We start from the raw sequence: 15,833 nt of genomic DNA, 5'->3' as shown, positions 1-15,833 counted from the left end.
GTTTCCTCATTCCTCTGCTTTGCTTCTTCCCCTTTCCCACCATTACTGAGAATGTCACCGGGAAGAAAAATGAGGAAACATTTCCATTCTTTTCTGGGTTTTATCCTCCTCTCACACAGGTGTGATCCCCAGTCAAGCAGGTCCTGCTGCTCACAAGGAACCACTGAATTTTGGGATGGTATCCAAGAAATTCTTCAGGTTTTTAACAGTTTTAATTTCAGTTTTAAATTCTTCAGGTTTTTTAAAGAACATCTTTCAAATTAACTCCTGGGAAGCACATCATTATAAATACACACAGAGAAACACATATGGCTAATTAATGTTGCTCTAGTGTTCAGAAATCTGTTTGTATATTAACATTTTATTGTTATAAAGGATATCAAATTGAGAGAGACAGAGAGAAAGAATTTTTCACTGCTGCTTTACAGTCCAGAATGGTCAAAATTGTCACGTCAGCAGAAATTATCTGACTCAGCCAGAAAACTCAGGGCACCACTGTGCTGGCACATGAATCCCATGAATCAGCCAGACTTGTACAAGGGGGTGAGTCAGGGAGAAGCCAGGTTTAAATATCACAAAGGATCTCCTTAGTTCAGCCTTACTTTCAGGACACCACCTATCCTCAGCCCATCTGTTGCAGTTGTAGTTGTCCACTGCGTTGTCACAGGTGAAGCACTTGAAGCTGTTTGGGAATGGAGTGGCTTGGAAAGCATTGAGAAAAAAAAAAAGATTAAAATATTCAAAATAATGCTTCCACCTGCATATGTTTACAAAAATAAATTACATCTATTTACATCTTTTCACTGGCAGACAAATAAAACAAGTTTTGCAGAGACCTTTTTTTTCCCCCTACGCCTGAATTAAAATATATCCTCGTGTTTTCCTTCCCAAAATCCAAAATTGAAGTAGTGGTGGGAAAAGCAGGAAAGAGGGAAGAGTTTATCTTCCTCCTCATGGAGCTTTGCACAGCAAACACAAATCCCTGTTTTCCTTTGATGGAAAAGCTGCGTTTCCAAAGCAGCTCCAGAGCCTGATCTCCCACTCAGAAGGAGAAGTTGGATCCTTTAAACAAAGGGATCCAGAGGACTCTTTGAAAACCTCATTTCCACTATTGAAAGGAATTATTTGAAGGTGCAGGGTTCATTAGGGGCACGTATTATACCCAGCTATTATATCCTGGCTGTTTTAATGATGCACATTATGCAAATGAAGGCACGAAACACCGGTGATGCCAGATAAGAGGCAAAAAAAAAAAAAAAAAAAATGATGCCATTAGTGCCAGCTGGCTTCACAGGTCCCACGAGGTTTTTAATTACCTTCAGACTGAATTAATTGCATCCAGCAACACCTATTCCTCCCCCTTACAAAACCCCCAACAAGATAAAAGACCAAAACCACCTGTTCTGGGTTATTTACGAGCAAGCCACTGCAGAATTTCCTCTGCAGGGAGACAGAAAAAAAGCTAAGAAAAGCCCTTAAAATGTCCAAGTCCTCGTGCACTCTTTAATTTAGCAGTGCAGGTGATTTATTCCCATTCAGCCAACTCGTCAAATATTAGGGATGAAGGGCTGTGGGGTGAGAAGCAGAATACTTCTTTTAAAGTTTCTGTGGAGGCAAATGGGAGACAAACACCTGAAACCCGAAGGACTGGAAGGATGTGGCAAATAATTAAAAACTTAAGCTAGAATTCCACACAGAATTCTAGCAAAGGCTAGAACTCCATAAAAATGCCTACTTACGGTCTAGGGGAGGCCTCACGTTGTAGAAGTTGATGTTCTCAGCTGAAACCCAATTTCCTGAGAGGATGAGGAACGGGAGAACGGCTCCGGCCAGCGCCTGACGGAACAACACCATCCTGCCTGTCACTGCACATGGAAATCCAGACTCTTCAGGCCTGGAAAAGCAAGGGAACACATTTTTGAGTGGGAATCCTGAAAATTTGAGCATGCAGAACGATCGGTTTCCTGTGAAACCCTGCTGGAAGCTTGGAAATCCAGCCGGGAATGCCGGCGAGCCGGCACTGCTGAGCAGCACAAAGCTGAGCTGGTGGTGCCTTCTGCTGGCCAGAATCCCTCACAAAGGGCTTGGGCTTCCAAAAAAATTCAAGTTCACGTTTTTTCTTTCATCCATTTGTCCTCCTGAGCAATGGGAATCTTAAAAATTCCTTGAAAGGACTCCTAAAAATCAACAGGGAAATTGAGGTCCTTCAGATCCGACTCAAAACAGCCTGGAATCAACAGCACCAAGAAGCAAAATGCAGAGAAATCTCAATTTTAACACCAACAAGCAACCCCTCACCTGAGACAAAGAAATTTAACTTCAGACAAGCCTCATCATCTGAATTTTAAGTGCACTTTACATGGACACAGCATCGAAAATTCGAAGTGTAAATTCAATTTATTTCTTTTTTCAAGTGCATCCCAAGGGAATGCTAAGGAAGATGCCTGGGGATGGCCCAGAGGTTTTGGAGAAGGGCAGGGTGGAAAGTTCAGAAGGATGAGATGCAAATACCCAAAAATACATTTATTTAGGCCCCCCCTGGGTGCTGTGCCAAGGCTTTAGAGAGAGAAGAGCTGAACATTTTGCTCCGCTTGATATTTAGATTTCCACACCTCCAGACAAACACAGGGAATTGTGGCAAATTCCAGTGACCCCAGAGCCTGGCTCTGATATTAAAAAGCACAATCAGCCTCGCTCCTCCCATGCAAATTCCCAGCAGGACAAACAAGCTGGAGTGGAGGCTCCTGCCAAACCAGAGCCAAAGGCATTCCTTCCAAATTTCCAGGCACACCCTGCCCAAGCTGAAAATGGTGCTCAGCACCACAGCAGAGAAATCAAGGAATTTCCCTCTTTTCCCTGGGTTTTGGGATTGTATTTTTCCTTTTCCAGTGGAGGTGGTTTTGCCAGCCAAGCAAACAACAGAATTTCAGGAGTTGTGAATTTTATTGTGAATTTAACCCTCCTGCTAAAGATCTGCTTATTAAATCCTGGCTTTATGGACATATTTCAGGAGATATTCCAAAGTCACAGCTTACCTCTGCTCCCTGTGGACTTCCAACAGTGTTTTCCATAGGATGGTCCAGATTTCTTCTAGCTGCAGCCCAGGATCTACAGAAGGATTAAGCAGAAGGATCTGTGGAGAATAAACAGCAAAAGATCATCAGAATTCTGTTTTGAAGAAATGAATTAGCATTCAATTATAATAAAAATTAGGTTTTCATAACGAAATAGCCAAAGCAGCACTTGAAGTACACAACACGGCTCTTACTGAGTGCTCTGGCACTGCAGAAATTGAAATCCCTTCCTTCCTGGGATATTCCAGTGCCATAAAAGACAAAAGACAAAAAGGGAAGGAATGAGGCTCAGTCCATCCCTGAGATGAGTTTCCTCCAGGAAAACCATTACTCAGGCAATGACCTGGGCGGGACCAGGCTGCACCACCTGAGTGAATATTCCAGAGATATCCCAACTTTCCACAGGAGTTATGCCCAAAACAGAAGCACAAATCAGCAGCGAGGGAACCTGAGAGAGCAAAGCCAAACCCTCAGCCTCCCAATTAGAGGCTGATGAACAAACAGGTCCTCCCCAATGTGTGGGGTTAACACGACTCCTGGAATTCCAAGTAGGCTGCAATTTCCAGAGCTGCGCATTCCTGGTCCTAATTACCTCGTCCTTGTGTCCCTGCACCATCAGGGATCCAGTTTTCCTGACTCCAAGAGGGCTCCTTAATCCCTACTGGCTCGAGTGATGGCAACAAGATGAGAAGAGTCTTTTTTGTGCCTCAAGTCATCACCCTCCTTCCTGGATCCTTTGCAAATAACTGTGTTTATCTGGGAATTCCGGCAGGGTTTGGGTTGGAAGGGACTTTAAAGCTCATCCAGTTCCACCTCCCTTCCACTTGCTCCAAGCCCCTCCAGCCTGGCCTGGGTCATGTATACCCTTGGAATATCTCAAGCAACCCAGTTTCAATCAAGAATTTCATAACATTTCAATGTCTTTCAAGCAGCTTTTAATTATTTCCATGTGACTCTGCAGGAAGGGAGGGAATTGAATCATTCCAACATTTCCAAAACTTCTCTCCTTGTCCTGTATCTGCTGCTAGCTTAAGGAAACTCTGCCTTTATGGGGAGGCTGGGTTGTAACTGGATCTGAAGCACCTGGACAGCAAATAAAAGGCACAATTCCACTTGTGCCAGTTTGCTGCAGATCCAAGCTCTCTCCTGCTCCCCTCCCCCAAATTCCTATCACTTTCCCTCGTGCCGAATGGAAAATTTTAGGGAATATAACTACAAAAAACAACTCTGTGGCTGAGGGAAGGCTCGGTAAATCGACCTCCCAATTTGATGCAGTCAAAGGTGTCCTTGTTTGCCAAGCAGGCCAATAAATAATGGATGTTGTTTGCCATGGGCTTGGTTACACAGCTGCACCACGAGGGTGTCCTCAAATCAAATAAGAAAATATTGGCCCCAAAACGGCTTTCACAGCTCACCCAGAATCTTTCAAAAGCTTATTTTCCTCCCGGTGCCTTATCTTTGGTGTGCTTGCAGATAATATTATCTAGAAGAATGAGTAAATGTTTCATTAGACCCAATTAGGAGCTCTCATTAATGAAGGGGGAAACTGTCACAACATAGAAGATTAACTTCTATAAACAGGGAGCTGCAGCTTTCCTGGGGGAGGGAAGGCAATCCAAGAGGGAAGGGCTGCTGCTATAAAAAACCTGTGACTAAAACCCATTTCAAGCAAACAACCAGGAACACAATGGCTCAACTAATTAATATCTTCCAGCAGCTCGGAATCTCGCAGGGCGTGATGGAAAAGTCGGAAGCAGCAATCCCGGACTCCTGATTTTAATAAACTTCAAGTCTGTCAACATTGTTTTTCCTGGCGGGCTCGGTGGAGGATTAGAAGATCGAACAGCAGATACAGAATGCAAATGGAACTTCCTGCTGTCGTTCAGTGAGCAATTTTCAGGTGCTATTAGATAATTGCAAACACTTTTGTGGAGCTCGTTAATCTTCAGGACACGGGAGTTCCACCAGCACAGGCAGAAAAGGTATTTTATGTTCAGGGCTGAAAAGCTACAACCCAACACCTGACAGCCCCACGTCAGATCCCAAAGGCCACAGAGGAAATCCAACTCGGCTAAAAGGGCAAAAAAAGAGCTCCTCCATTCTCAGGTTTTCCTCTGGAGACCATTTAATTCCTGTCAAAGCCAGGGAATGAAGAAGTGGAGGGAGAAAGAAAAAAAAAAAAAAAATCATAATTTTCTTTAGGAAACGAGCAGACACATTAAAAATAAAAAGGGGGGAGAAGTAAATATTTTGATAAATTAAACCCCTCAAAAATTATTGCAGATCTGCAAATTTAAAGCTATTTGTTATGGAAGTTTTACCTTTTCTTCCCTGCTGAGCTAAGCCTCTATTTTTTCACTTTTTGCCTCCCAGCATGTTATTATCAGCACAGAACACCCCAGAAAAATGCATTTTACACGACACTGACAGACATCTCTCCAAGGAGTGACACTGACAGCATCAAACTGGATCTTTAAACACCACACATTTCCTTTATCTGCACCCAGAGTCCAAATTTGGCTTTAATTATAAGAAATTACAGAGTTCTTTATCTGAGATCTTGTAAAAGTCAAGCACAACATCATTTAGCTCGGGGGATGAAGTTGGCACGGGAGGTGTGAGGTAAAGGGCTGGAGACTGGAGGTGTCTGGGACTCCACCAAGCACACAACTGCCATGATTTCAGAAAGAAAATAATCCCTGATGAACATGATAAACCTGGGAAGTACCACTGGAGGGAAGGATATGCGAGGAGAAAACACAGAATGGAAAGTGCATTATTCCTTTCACAGCCCAAACTGACATTTAGGTTAAAATCCAGAATCCCCCATCGTGGATGGATGGATGGATTTTCCCCATGTGGAAAATTATTTATTTTGTCTAAAAATCCATTAATGAGATTGAATTTCTGATTCCTTTCTTGCCAGTTTTCCATTTCCTCAAAGAACTGCACTTTGCCAAAGTTCTGCATGGCCAAAAGTTGAGTTTGGAACAGCTTTTATCTGTCACCTGCAACTGATTTAAATCTCTCACCTGTTCAAGGCTGGAAATTGGGATTTAACGTGGCTCTGGAGAAAAGAGATTACAGGGATCAGCAGCATTTTTTCTTTCCTTGAGACTTGGTAAAACAACATTAAATTTAGAGAATATTTCATTAAATACCTCAGTGGATCTGACTATGAGTAACCAGTGAGGGTGACATGAGTGAGTACCAAAAGGGGAGAAAATTCTGATTTTCCGTGGTTTTCTTCTCCAAGTTTAGCTCCAGACCACATTCAATAAAAGATCTCTTTAATCCTGCCACGTTGCTCATATTCAGCAGTACTCCAGATATTCCTGCACACTCCAGACCTATTCTCCAACAGGAAAAAGGTGGGACGAAACAACACTGCTCAAAAAAAATCAAGAAAATTCTGTATACTTCTATGCATTAATTATTATTACATGGAAAAAGGAAGTTTTCAGGCATTTAACCTCAGAAACATCCCTGGGTTTTACTGCCTGCCTTTCCAAGTGAAATCCTATTTTTAACACTGCCCAGTGCACACAGGTACAGATGCCACGGAATTCCATTTCTCATTCCAGACAACACCAACAAGAACCTACACGATTCCCACTTGTCCAAGGAATATTATGTTCCCTTTCATGTTCAATTTTAAGATCAAGACCCACACAGGAAAGATTTACTGGGAGTGTCTGGCAGGCAGATCGACTTCAAATCCTAAATCCGCCAAAATCTGCTGGAGCCTGAAGCGGCCCCTTGGATCAGGGAAATCCAAAGGTTCTGCATCACACAGAACGTTCCTCACGAGCCTCACGTTCAGCTGCAATTCAGATTTAAGGGACAAGAGCTGAGCTCCTAAACCTGAAAAGCTGCTTTTTGAACCCAATTCTGATGTCTGCAACGAGTTCACCGACATCACCCTTCCCCCTTCTTCACTTGTGGTTGTTACCTAGTGACCTTGGGGGGTTTGTCCAGCTTTTAGGAACAATAATGGATGAAAAAAAATCAGTTCCCTGTCCTTTCCTCTGGTTTTATTCAGATTTCCCAAGTCACGAAGGGTTTGAGATGTGTCTGTGCCGATGCAAGCCCACATTTCGTGCTGAAAGGAGAGGGAGAAAAGGGAAATTACACTTGTCTGGTTTTATTTGGCTGTCAGGGTCCAAACAAAACGTCCTTTCCCTTGCTGGAGCAGAACTCTTCACCAAACCCACGGGATTCCTACAACACCACAACACCAGAGCCAATCTTTTACCATCACTTTCCCAAAAATAAGGAAACAGTCAAGAACCGTGGAATATTCAAGCTGGAAAAGGCCTCTGGTATCACTGGAACACTCCAGGTCCACCAAAAGGTCCTTCTGCCACCAGTTTAGGGCAGGAATTGCACTGGAATTGCAGAAAAGCCCCACGCAGAGTCACTCCTGGCAAGGTTGAAGGTGTGAAATTTCTCCCACTGCTCCTTGTCTGATGCAATCTCTGCCTCATGTTTACACCAGCTCCTGGCTCCAAGGAAATCCCTGGAATCCCGAACAGCATCACCTCCTGGAATGCACCAGGAATGGCTGTGAGTGCTTCCAGAGGGACACCAGCACTTCCCAGTGCTCCCACACCTCAGCCAGGGAGCTGCTGCTGAATAAATGAATTTAAAGCTCAGTTGTGACCTGTGGGGTCTAAATATTGAACCCACAGAGAAGGAACTTTTGTCCTGAAGCTCCTCAAGTGATTTCAAGCCCTATGAATTCCCACTTTTTAAGGAATAAATGTGGCTTGAATTGAAGTCCTGATTGAAAATGGAACTTTAAAAGCAGAAAATATCTATAGTTTTATGTATATGTATTTAAAAGGAGATAACTTTTCCAGGTTCTGTCTTGATGATTTAAAGCATGTTTCTGTTTATTAAAAGGACTCAGCAGCATCACAAATGTGATGGAGGCAGGGCAAGAGGGAAATCCTGACTGCTGTCCAGTCAATCCAACATTTCCTACAGGAATAACTCTCCAACTGCCATTGAAATACCCTTGGAAGCTCCTTCCCTATGGATCCACAGCACACCTCCTCCAGAGCATCACCAGCAGCGTGACAGAACCGGTTTTGAGCAGAAAATTAATGAGAGTGGCACTGATCACACCTCAGGAAAATGTTCTGTGCACAAAACCCCCTTGACGACATTTCTCATCCACTGAAAACTGATCCGGTGGTTTGAGGAATTCCTGTTGCTCTGCCTGAGCTGAGGAAGATTCTCAAAGGGTCTTGCACTGGATGAGCCCGAATTGCGCATTTCCTCCCCAGTTTTCTCTTTGGAATCTCAAATCCAGCCACAGATCATTCAAATGTGGCTTCCTAAATTCCAGAGGGATGTTTTCCTCGTGGAGACACGGCCACTAACGGAGAAGAGCTGAGGAAAATCCCCTTCCCAAGCCAAGAGAACTTTTCCCTGGCTGCACTTTTCGCTCCTGTGTTTGCCAGCTCAGGGGGAGCTGAGCTGATGCTGAGAGGGATTTTGGTGGTGGCTTTTAGGAAAACCTTCCTAGATCTGACAGAATAAATCCAAGAAACGTTTATTTTAGAGCGCTGCAGGATTCCTTTGGAAGGAATTCCTCTGTCCAGAGGCACCAGAACTCTGCAAAAGTTGAGGATGAAAAGGAGATGAAAAAAGGAAAACCAACTTTAATTCTAACAAAATCTGGCTGAATTCCTCACGCAGCTCAGAACACAAAACAGCTCCAGGGCTGGGCGTAAAATGCTTTAAAAATTACGGAAGTGCTGCCCCATCCAAGCCCAGGAGCGTGAGGGGGCAACCTAATCATCACCCTAATTCCCATTTAATTCCAGCACCCTAATCCCGAGGGCTGGAAGCAGCGGAGAGCAGGGCTCTGCTTTTCCTGCCTCCCTTTGGGGTTGGCACAAGTCTCCCAGGGAGAGGGATCTGCCCTCATTCCAAAGGGAGGGACAAGAAAAACTCCTTTCCCAGGGCCACAAAGGCTCTGCTGACATTTACATCTTATTTTTGTATCATATGTTCAACTCCAAACCCCAAATCCTGCGCTGTTTTCCTCCTCTAAGGCTCAGATTTTCAAACGAGAAATGCAAAAGATAATGTCCAGGGAGCCCCTAGCTTGTCTAAATTCCCCACCCCCGGGGAATCTGACTTACCACACTTGATGAGACATCTCTGAACACACACAGAGGGTCCCAGGAAATAAAATCTGCCACCGGAGTCCTCCGCCTTGGACCAGTCTCTACCAAGAGACTGCCAGCCCCCTCCTGGAGCACCACTGACTAGAACACAGCCTGCTGCAGCAGGAGAAAGCAGCCACCCAAACAGCGGGCACTCGGTAAAAATGCCAAGGTGCCTCTTAGGGCACCTTCTAGCAAAGGTCCCTGTTTGGGCACCGCTTGAGATGCCGAGCCAGGGGTTAGCCCGGAGGTCCGGCTGCGTCTTGCTGAAAGACAACTTGGCATCTGACAGCTCTAGGGGACGAGCTCCTCTCCCTAAGGAGTTAGCCCCAAGCCATGATGGCAGGCACATTGGTGGAGATTAAGAAGCAGGAGGGGGTCCCTCGTATGGGTTCCACAAGCTTGATTTATTCAGGGAGCAGGTGAAGGATCCAGGGACAAAGAACCAAGATCAAGAGAAGGTCCAGGGGTTTTACACTCTGTGAAAAAATAGGGCGGAGCTGAGGGGAACAGCCAATGAGGAAAAGCAGAGGGAGTGGGAACAACAACGGAGCAACCAGCAGGAGTAACACACAGGAGGGGTCCACAACAGGAAGCCAATGTGAAACACAGAATTTTAAAAGAAACTCCAAAGATTTAGTTAGAAAGTTAGCTGTGCTGAATTTAGTTAAAATAGAAGTGAGTTTAGGCGTGGCTAGAATTAATTAAAGGTTAATAGTTAAGAAGAGCTGGACCTGAAATGAGTTTTCAAGATGCGAGCAACTGATTACTGAATAATTGATTGACTGTCACTTCTATGTTTGCTTAGCTGAGCTTAGAATGGGAAACAGAAACATTGATAAGTTGGTCTAAGGAACAAGGACAATTACCAATTTCCTCCCTATGTGAGAACTGATCCAAAAGTCATGCAAGAGGAAATTGGGAGGTCACCAAAATGATTAGTATTGTTAAAATTCAGAAAGGCGAAAAGTTTAAAATGAGGAGGACAAGTTTTACTTTATCCATTTGGGACCACTCCCCAAATAAAAGACCACCGACTCAATTCAGAGCACACAGTACGCATGCTTAATGACATTTAAGCTCACTTCCATACGAAGCGGAGAATGGGAGGTGTTAATGTTATAAATATGCATTTGTATTTTGGATATTCATAATTTCTGTAGATAAATAAACTCTGTGTTTGCTTGTATCTTTGCACTGCATATCAGGGAATTATCCCGCGCAGTTGCCCGGCACTGGAATAAGCATACACTTTCTAACTCTAAACTGTTAGAGAGTCTTTTTCCATCTAATTTGGATATCAATACTAGATCCTTACCCATATTTTGGCAGATCAAACGGGGTGTCAAGTCGGGGAGAATGTTCTAGAACTCATACACAAGCAAACAGAGGATTTACATATTCAGTGCTCAATACGTAAAACGGGGAGGGGAAACATGAACTAACCAACATCAAGTAACCAAATTAAGATTGCAAAGGCCTGTGGGCACTCGCCACGACTACGGAGATGTTACAAATCCGTGCCTTTCCACCAGGACTTGTGGCGCTGCGTATCAGTGGCTGTGGCTACAGCCACATGCACAGCAACAGTTTTCTTCCTCTACGGCTCAGGTTTCGGGAGCAGAAGCTCAGAGCTTCCAGAATTATGGATACAAATTGGTGTTAATCATTAATAAATAAATATAATATCACTTAATTAAAATTATTTCAGAAAAAAATCGGTTTTGTACAGTTTCTCTCCATAAATATCCATGCTCCAGGACTGGGATCACATCACTTCTTCCAGCAGCTGGAAGAAAATCACATTTTAAGGTCCCTTCCGCCTCAGGCCATTCCATGGCTCTGCGATTTTCCACTGGATTTATTTGCTAAAAGTTGAGTATTTAATATTAGAGAGGCCAAGGAAACATTCCCAGGATTCAGGAAAACAATCTATCCATAATTTTGGGGGTTTTCATCATTTTCCAGGACAAACAGCATTTCATGGCATTTTTTCCTGATGTTTTTCACCAAAGCGTGATCCTCAACTTAGAATATTGGAAGGAAAAAATCTATAGCAGGAACAGATCTAATGCTGAGAGCTGTTCGTGATTCCTGGGAATTCCTCTCCTCCTCAAACCTCCCAGGGGCTGCTGCTATGCTGGGATCCACGGGCCTGCTCCTAAAGGAAAGCACCCTGGGTTGCTCTGGGACAAATATTCCCTTTTCCTGGCACACATTCCCAGACACACGTTCCCATTCCCAGACACACGTTCCCACTCCCAGACACACGTTCCCACTCCCAGCTGGGTCTATTTTAATTCCTTATCTCTCCAGCAGGATGCTACTGAGGAAGTTGAATTTTCCCACTTTTCAGGGAAGTTTACGTGGGAGTTTTATAACTCAAGTGATCCAATTTTCCTATTCTGGACCCATCCCAGCTCTTCCATCCTATTTTCCAAGCCCCCTAAGGCTACTCCCACTTAAATCATCTTTATTTCTTCTTCACCTTTAGCTCCTGGATATTCCTGCCTGGAATTTCTCAGAGCTTCCAAAACTCTGGCAATTTATTCCTCTCAGCCAAGGCAATAAAAAAAGAATATATAAATATTAATAATAATAAAATTTTAAAATAAAATAATAATAATAAATAATAAAAGCAAACCACAGCAAGGGATTTCTAATCTGAATTTAAAGGGTTTTTCACTCAATTAGAAGAGCAATAAATGAAGTCTCTTTGAGAATTTATCTGCCCAAAAGACACTGCCAGATCCTTAATTAAGTCTTATTAATTACTAGTAAGAATTCCTCTGGGTGGGGAGATTTATTCACTTTATACAGTGCCAGGTTTAATTTGACAAATTAGAGACAGATAATTTTTTAAAATTATTATTCTGTTTATTATTTTATAATTTTTAAATTATTTTATTATAGATGATATAAATTATATCATAGTATCAAATTATATAAGAAAAATATAAATAGAAATTATATAATAAAATAGGTATTATTTTCTATTATTTTTGTAGGATTTTTCTATTATTTTCTAATAATTTTTATTATTTTCTATTACTTTCTATTTCTTTCCATTGTTTTTCCATTTATATTTTAAATAGCTCCTATTTCTTATTATTCTGTTATTCTTTTGTTGCTTTTATTATTATTCTGCTGGTTTTACTATTTTTTTGATTCATTCTTTTTATGCTGTGCCTAAAAACGCTGCAGTCCCTTATAGCAAAAATGATACACACCCTTTAAAATTATTTTAAATAAAATTATTAATATTGTTGTTATTATTATTATTGTTATTATTATTATTACTACCTTTTCAGGTCTGTGCTCACCAGGCTACACAGATTTCCCTCAGCACTTGCAAATTTCACAGGAAAAGGGGAAAAAAATATAAAATTCAGGAAATTCAGGCCATTCCCTTTTGGAGGATTCCAAGGATTTGGGTTGATTTTATTAATGAAAAACCTGACAACACCTAAATATTTCAAGCTGTGTGATACTACTCACCCTGAATGGATGAGAGTGGATTTTCAACTTGATGTTCTCCCATTAGAAAATACATTTTCCAAAGGTTTTTCCAGCCAGGACTCTTCCCTGGGAAGGTGGAAGTGCTGTTTGCCTGTGAGGTGGTTCTGCCCTGTGTCAGGAGCTCTTTTTTCCACCCAAAAGTGCCCAGCAGTGAGCAAATCCATGGAAAAATAGTTCGTTACAGTGATAATTCCTCCTCTTCCCAAGAATCTGAAATTCCTGGGATACAGACAATGAGCAGATCTTGGTGTTTAATTACCCGGCTCAGTTAATTGAGCTGTCCAGAGGTTATTCCAAATAGGGTTTGAACCCTTCCAGAGCCACACCGCTGGATCCTGGGAATGCCAACATCCCCAAATCTCAACATTTCGCAGTAAATGGCAAAGTCCAAACACTTCCCTTTTTTAAAGTGCTTCCTGCTCTTTGTTTGGAACCTCTGGCATTTGTGGTCCCTGCACAAGGAGCCTCCTCCCTCCACCCTTCCTGTGCTTTCACTGCCCTCTCCCACATTCCCATTTCTTTTCCCAAGCTGAAAAATTGAAAACTTTTCCATGAAGTTGATTTTCTTCACCTCTCGTGTCTTCTCTGCATTTTTTTGTTCCTAGAAATCCTGAAATCAAGGGGAAAGCAAAGTGCAAGGGGGAAAAAATACACCCACAAATATTGATTTATAAGTCCTATACTCCAGACTAATCAGGCTTTATACCTAACCTGAAGGGAAAATTAAAATTTTCATGATTGTTAATAATATATTAAATTTCCTTCTGTTAACTCTATTGATTTTCATTAATTACACCCATTATCCCCAGGTCAGAAATACAATTTTGTGAGGGGTTAAGTGACTTTCAGAAATTGCTGGTTGGGAATAAATCCTCCAGGATTCAATCTCTCAGGGAGGCCAAGCAATTCCTCCAAATATTTTCTGGGAATATGAGAAATCAAGAGTTTCAGAGCAACTCTGAGCTCGTTCCTTTTGTTGTGATCCCTCTCAGGTGGTAAATGGATTATTCAGGATTTAACACAAACATGAAACCAGTTCTTTCCTTCCAGGATTTACAGCTGCACATAAACAAAACAAAACGAGCCCTGAAACGTTTCCAAATTCAAAATCTTCAATCCCAAATGTCAGCCCGGAGCAAAATTTTGAGTGTGAGCTACTGGATGAAATCCCCCAAACACGGAAACGCTCAAAAAGAACATCCTTGAACACTCTTGAATTATTCCTGCACTGAAAATTAGAGGTGAGCACTGTGGGGTTACAGAGGAGGGAAAATGGGGAAGAGAAAGGCAGGATGGGCTGGATCCATGGGCCAACGAAACAAAACCATGGACACGAGGGTCAGGACAAATTAATTCGTGGAGAATATCAAAAGCGAGCTGAATTTTAGAGCAAATTTGAAGCAAAATTTTAGATCTTTAAGGCTTTTTTTAGGTTTTTTTAGGCTTTTTTTAGGCCTGAAGGATTCTACAGAACAAAATGACCCAGCCCGTGGAAAGCTCCCCCTTCCACAATGCCAGGCAAAGACAGAGGAAGCAATAAACTTTATTAGAGGAGGAAAAAAAAAAGAGGTTCAACAACCTTTTGAAACAAGAGAACTTTATGCTGCAATTCTGGGCTCTCACTTATCCACCAGGAATGGGCTTTGGGGATTGAAAAGGGACAAAAACCGGAGCCAACATTCCTGAGCAGTTTTCAGGTGCTGTTTAATCATCAAGATAAAGGGATGCTGCTCCAGCAAAACCTCCTCAGTGCTTTCAGGAGTATTTTAAACGTTCCCAAAGAAATGTTGCAACGCCTACAAAGAAGTGGATGCAGCAGCTGGAGGGAACAGCTTGGAAAATTGTGCATCTGATCCCTTCCTCTGCCTCTGAGGGAATAGAATTCCACCTTTTAAAATATCCTCTATTATTAAGATGTTGATTCCCCCTGCCCTGTCTCTCATCCCTGCCCATCATCTCCCCACGGCAGGGGTGGAATGGGACTGGATGAGCTTTAAGGTCCCTCCCAACCCAAATTCCATGATTTGTAGGACAAGCCTAGAGGAAGAAACTCCCCAGTTTTTCCCAAGTCTGTGGGTTGAGCTCTGAATTCACCCTGTTGTGTTTTCCTAACATCATCCTTGGAATTACTGCCTTTCCAAAATCATCTCCCAAAATCCTCAGTTGCTTAAGGTCATTTTTAATGAAAGTAACGAGGTACATCCCAAGGAGATAAAGGATGATGAAGTTTTCAATAAAAAATAAGAATAGAGGTTAAATACAACAACAAGCCCAGAATTATTCAGGATGTGTTTAAATGCTGAGTGACCCTCAAATCCTCCCAGCTGCGGGGAGGGATCCAGCCTGATCTGCTGATCCAAAAGGGTGCAAGAAGAAGCCAAGAGCACGATCCTAATTCCTAGTTTTTAGCCATATGTCACCTCCTGCATTGCCACGCCGCTGTGAAAAACCCCTCGGATGTTCCACAGCTCGGAATTCAGCGGGGCACCAGCCCCTCCTCCAATTGCACCCCAGGAGTTGTGTGTGTGAGCCTGCCCTTTAATCTGAATTCTTTATTACGGCCTCAAAGGGTGGATTGCAGGTTGGAAAGGCAGTAATTCCAAGGATGATGTTAGGAAAACACAACAGGGCAAGTCTGGAGCTCAACCCACAGGATTGGGAAAGAATTGGGACTTTCCTCCTCTAGGCTTGTCCTGTAAATCGTGGAATTTGGGTAGGGAGGGACCTTAAAGCTCATCCCATTCCACTATCCCAGGTTGCTCCAAGCCCAGTCCAACCTGGCCTTGGACACGTCCAGGCAAATCACAAATTCCTGCATATTTTATGAAGAAGGAAAAATTCCATTTACCAAATTCAGCCACTTAAACAGAGCAATTACTACCCCGCAGCAAGCAAAGCACCAACTCCACATCCACCCCTCAGTGTTCCCTAGGAAAACCTATAGGATGAAACCTATTTGGGGTCTCCAGCTCATCTAGTGGGTTTAGAACAGTCCTGAAAGCAAAAATTCCATGAAAATATTCATTAGCCTATTCCAAAGAACTCAAGTCACAGCCAACTG

General features: G+C 42.7%; 1 protein-coding gene across 3 annotated transcripts in view; it reads right to left on the bottom strand.

Moving 5' to 3' along the window:
- LYPD6B (LY6/PLAUR domain containing 6B) overlaps positions 1-15,833 on the bottom strand; it is a 44,504-nt gene that overhangs the window by 2,330 nt on the left and 26,341 nt on the right. The window contains exons 1-4 of one of the 3 annotated variants that reach the window (XM_048309116.1): positions 3,442-3,524; positions 3,036-3,133; positions 1,740-1,894; positions 603-701 (exon numbers count right to left, since the gene is read on the bottom strand). In XM_048309116.1, coding sequence (XP_048165073.1) covers positions 603-701; positions 1,740-1,854 — 214 coding nt within the window. In that variant the 5' untranslated portion in view covers positions 1,855-1,894; positions 3,036-3,133; positions 3,442-3,524. Of the gene's footprint in view, positions 1-602; positions 702-1,739; positions 1,895-3,035; positions 3,134-3,268; positions 3,413-3,441; positions 3,525-15,833 lie in introns of those variants that run through there. The other 2 variants (XM_048309114.1, XM_048309115.1) reach the window with 2 other exon arrangements.

Source organism: Corvus hawaiiensis, chromosome 7 (genome assembly GCF_020740725.1).
Source record: "Corvus hawaiiensis isolate bCorHaw1 chromosome 7, bCorHaw1.pri.cur, whole genome shotgun sequence".
Classification (NCBI taxonomy): domain Eukaryota; kingdom Metazoa; phylum Chordata; class Aves; order Passeriformes; family Corvidae; genus Corvus; species Corvus hawaiiensis.
The sequence above is the reverse complement of the archived record's forward strand: the minus strand, read 5'-3'. Positions and strand labels throughout refer to the sequence as shown.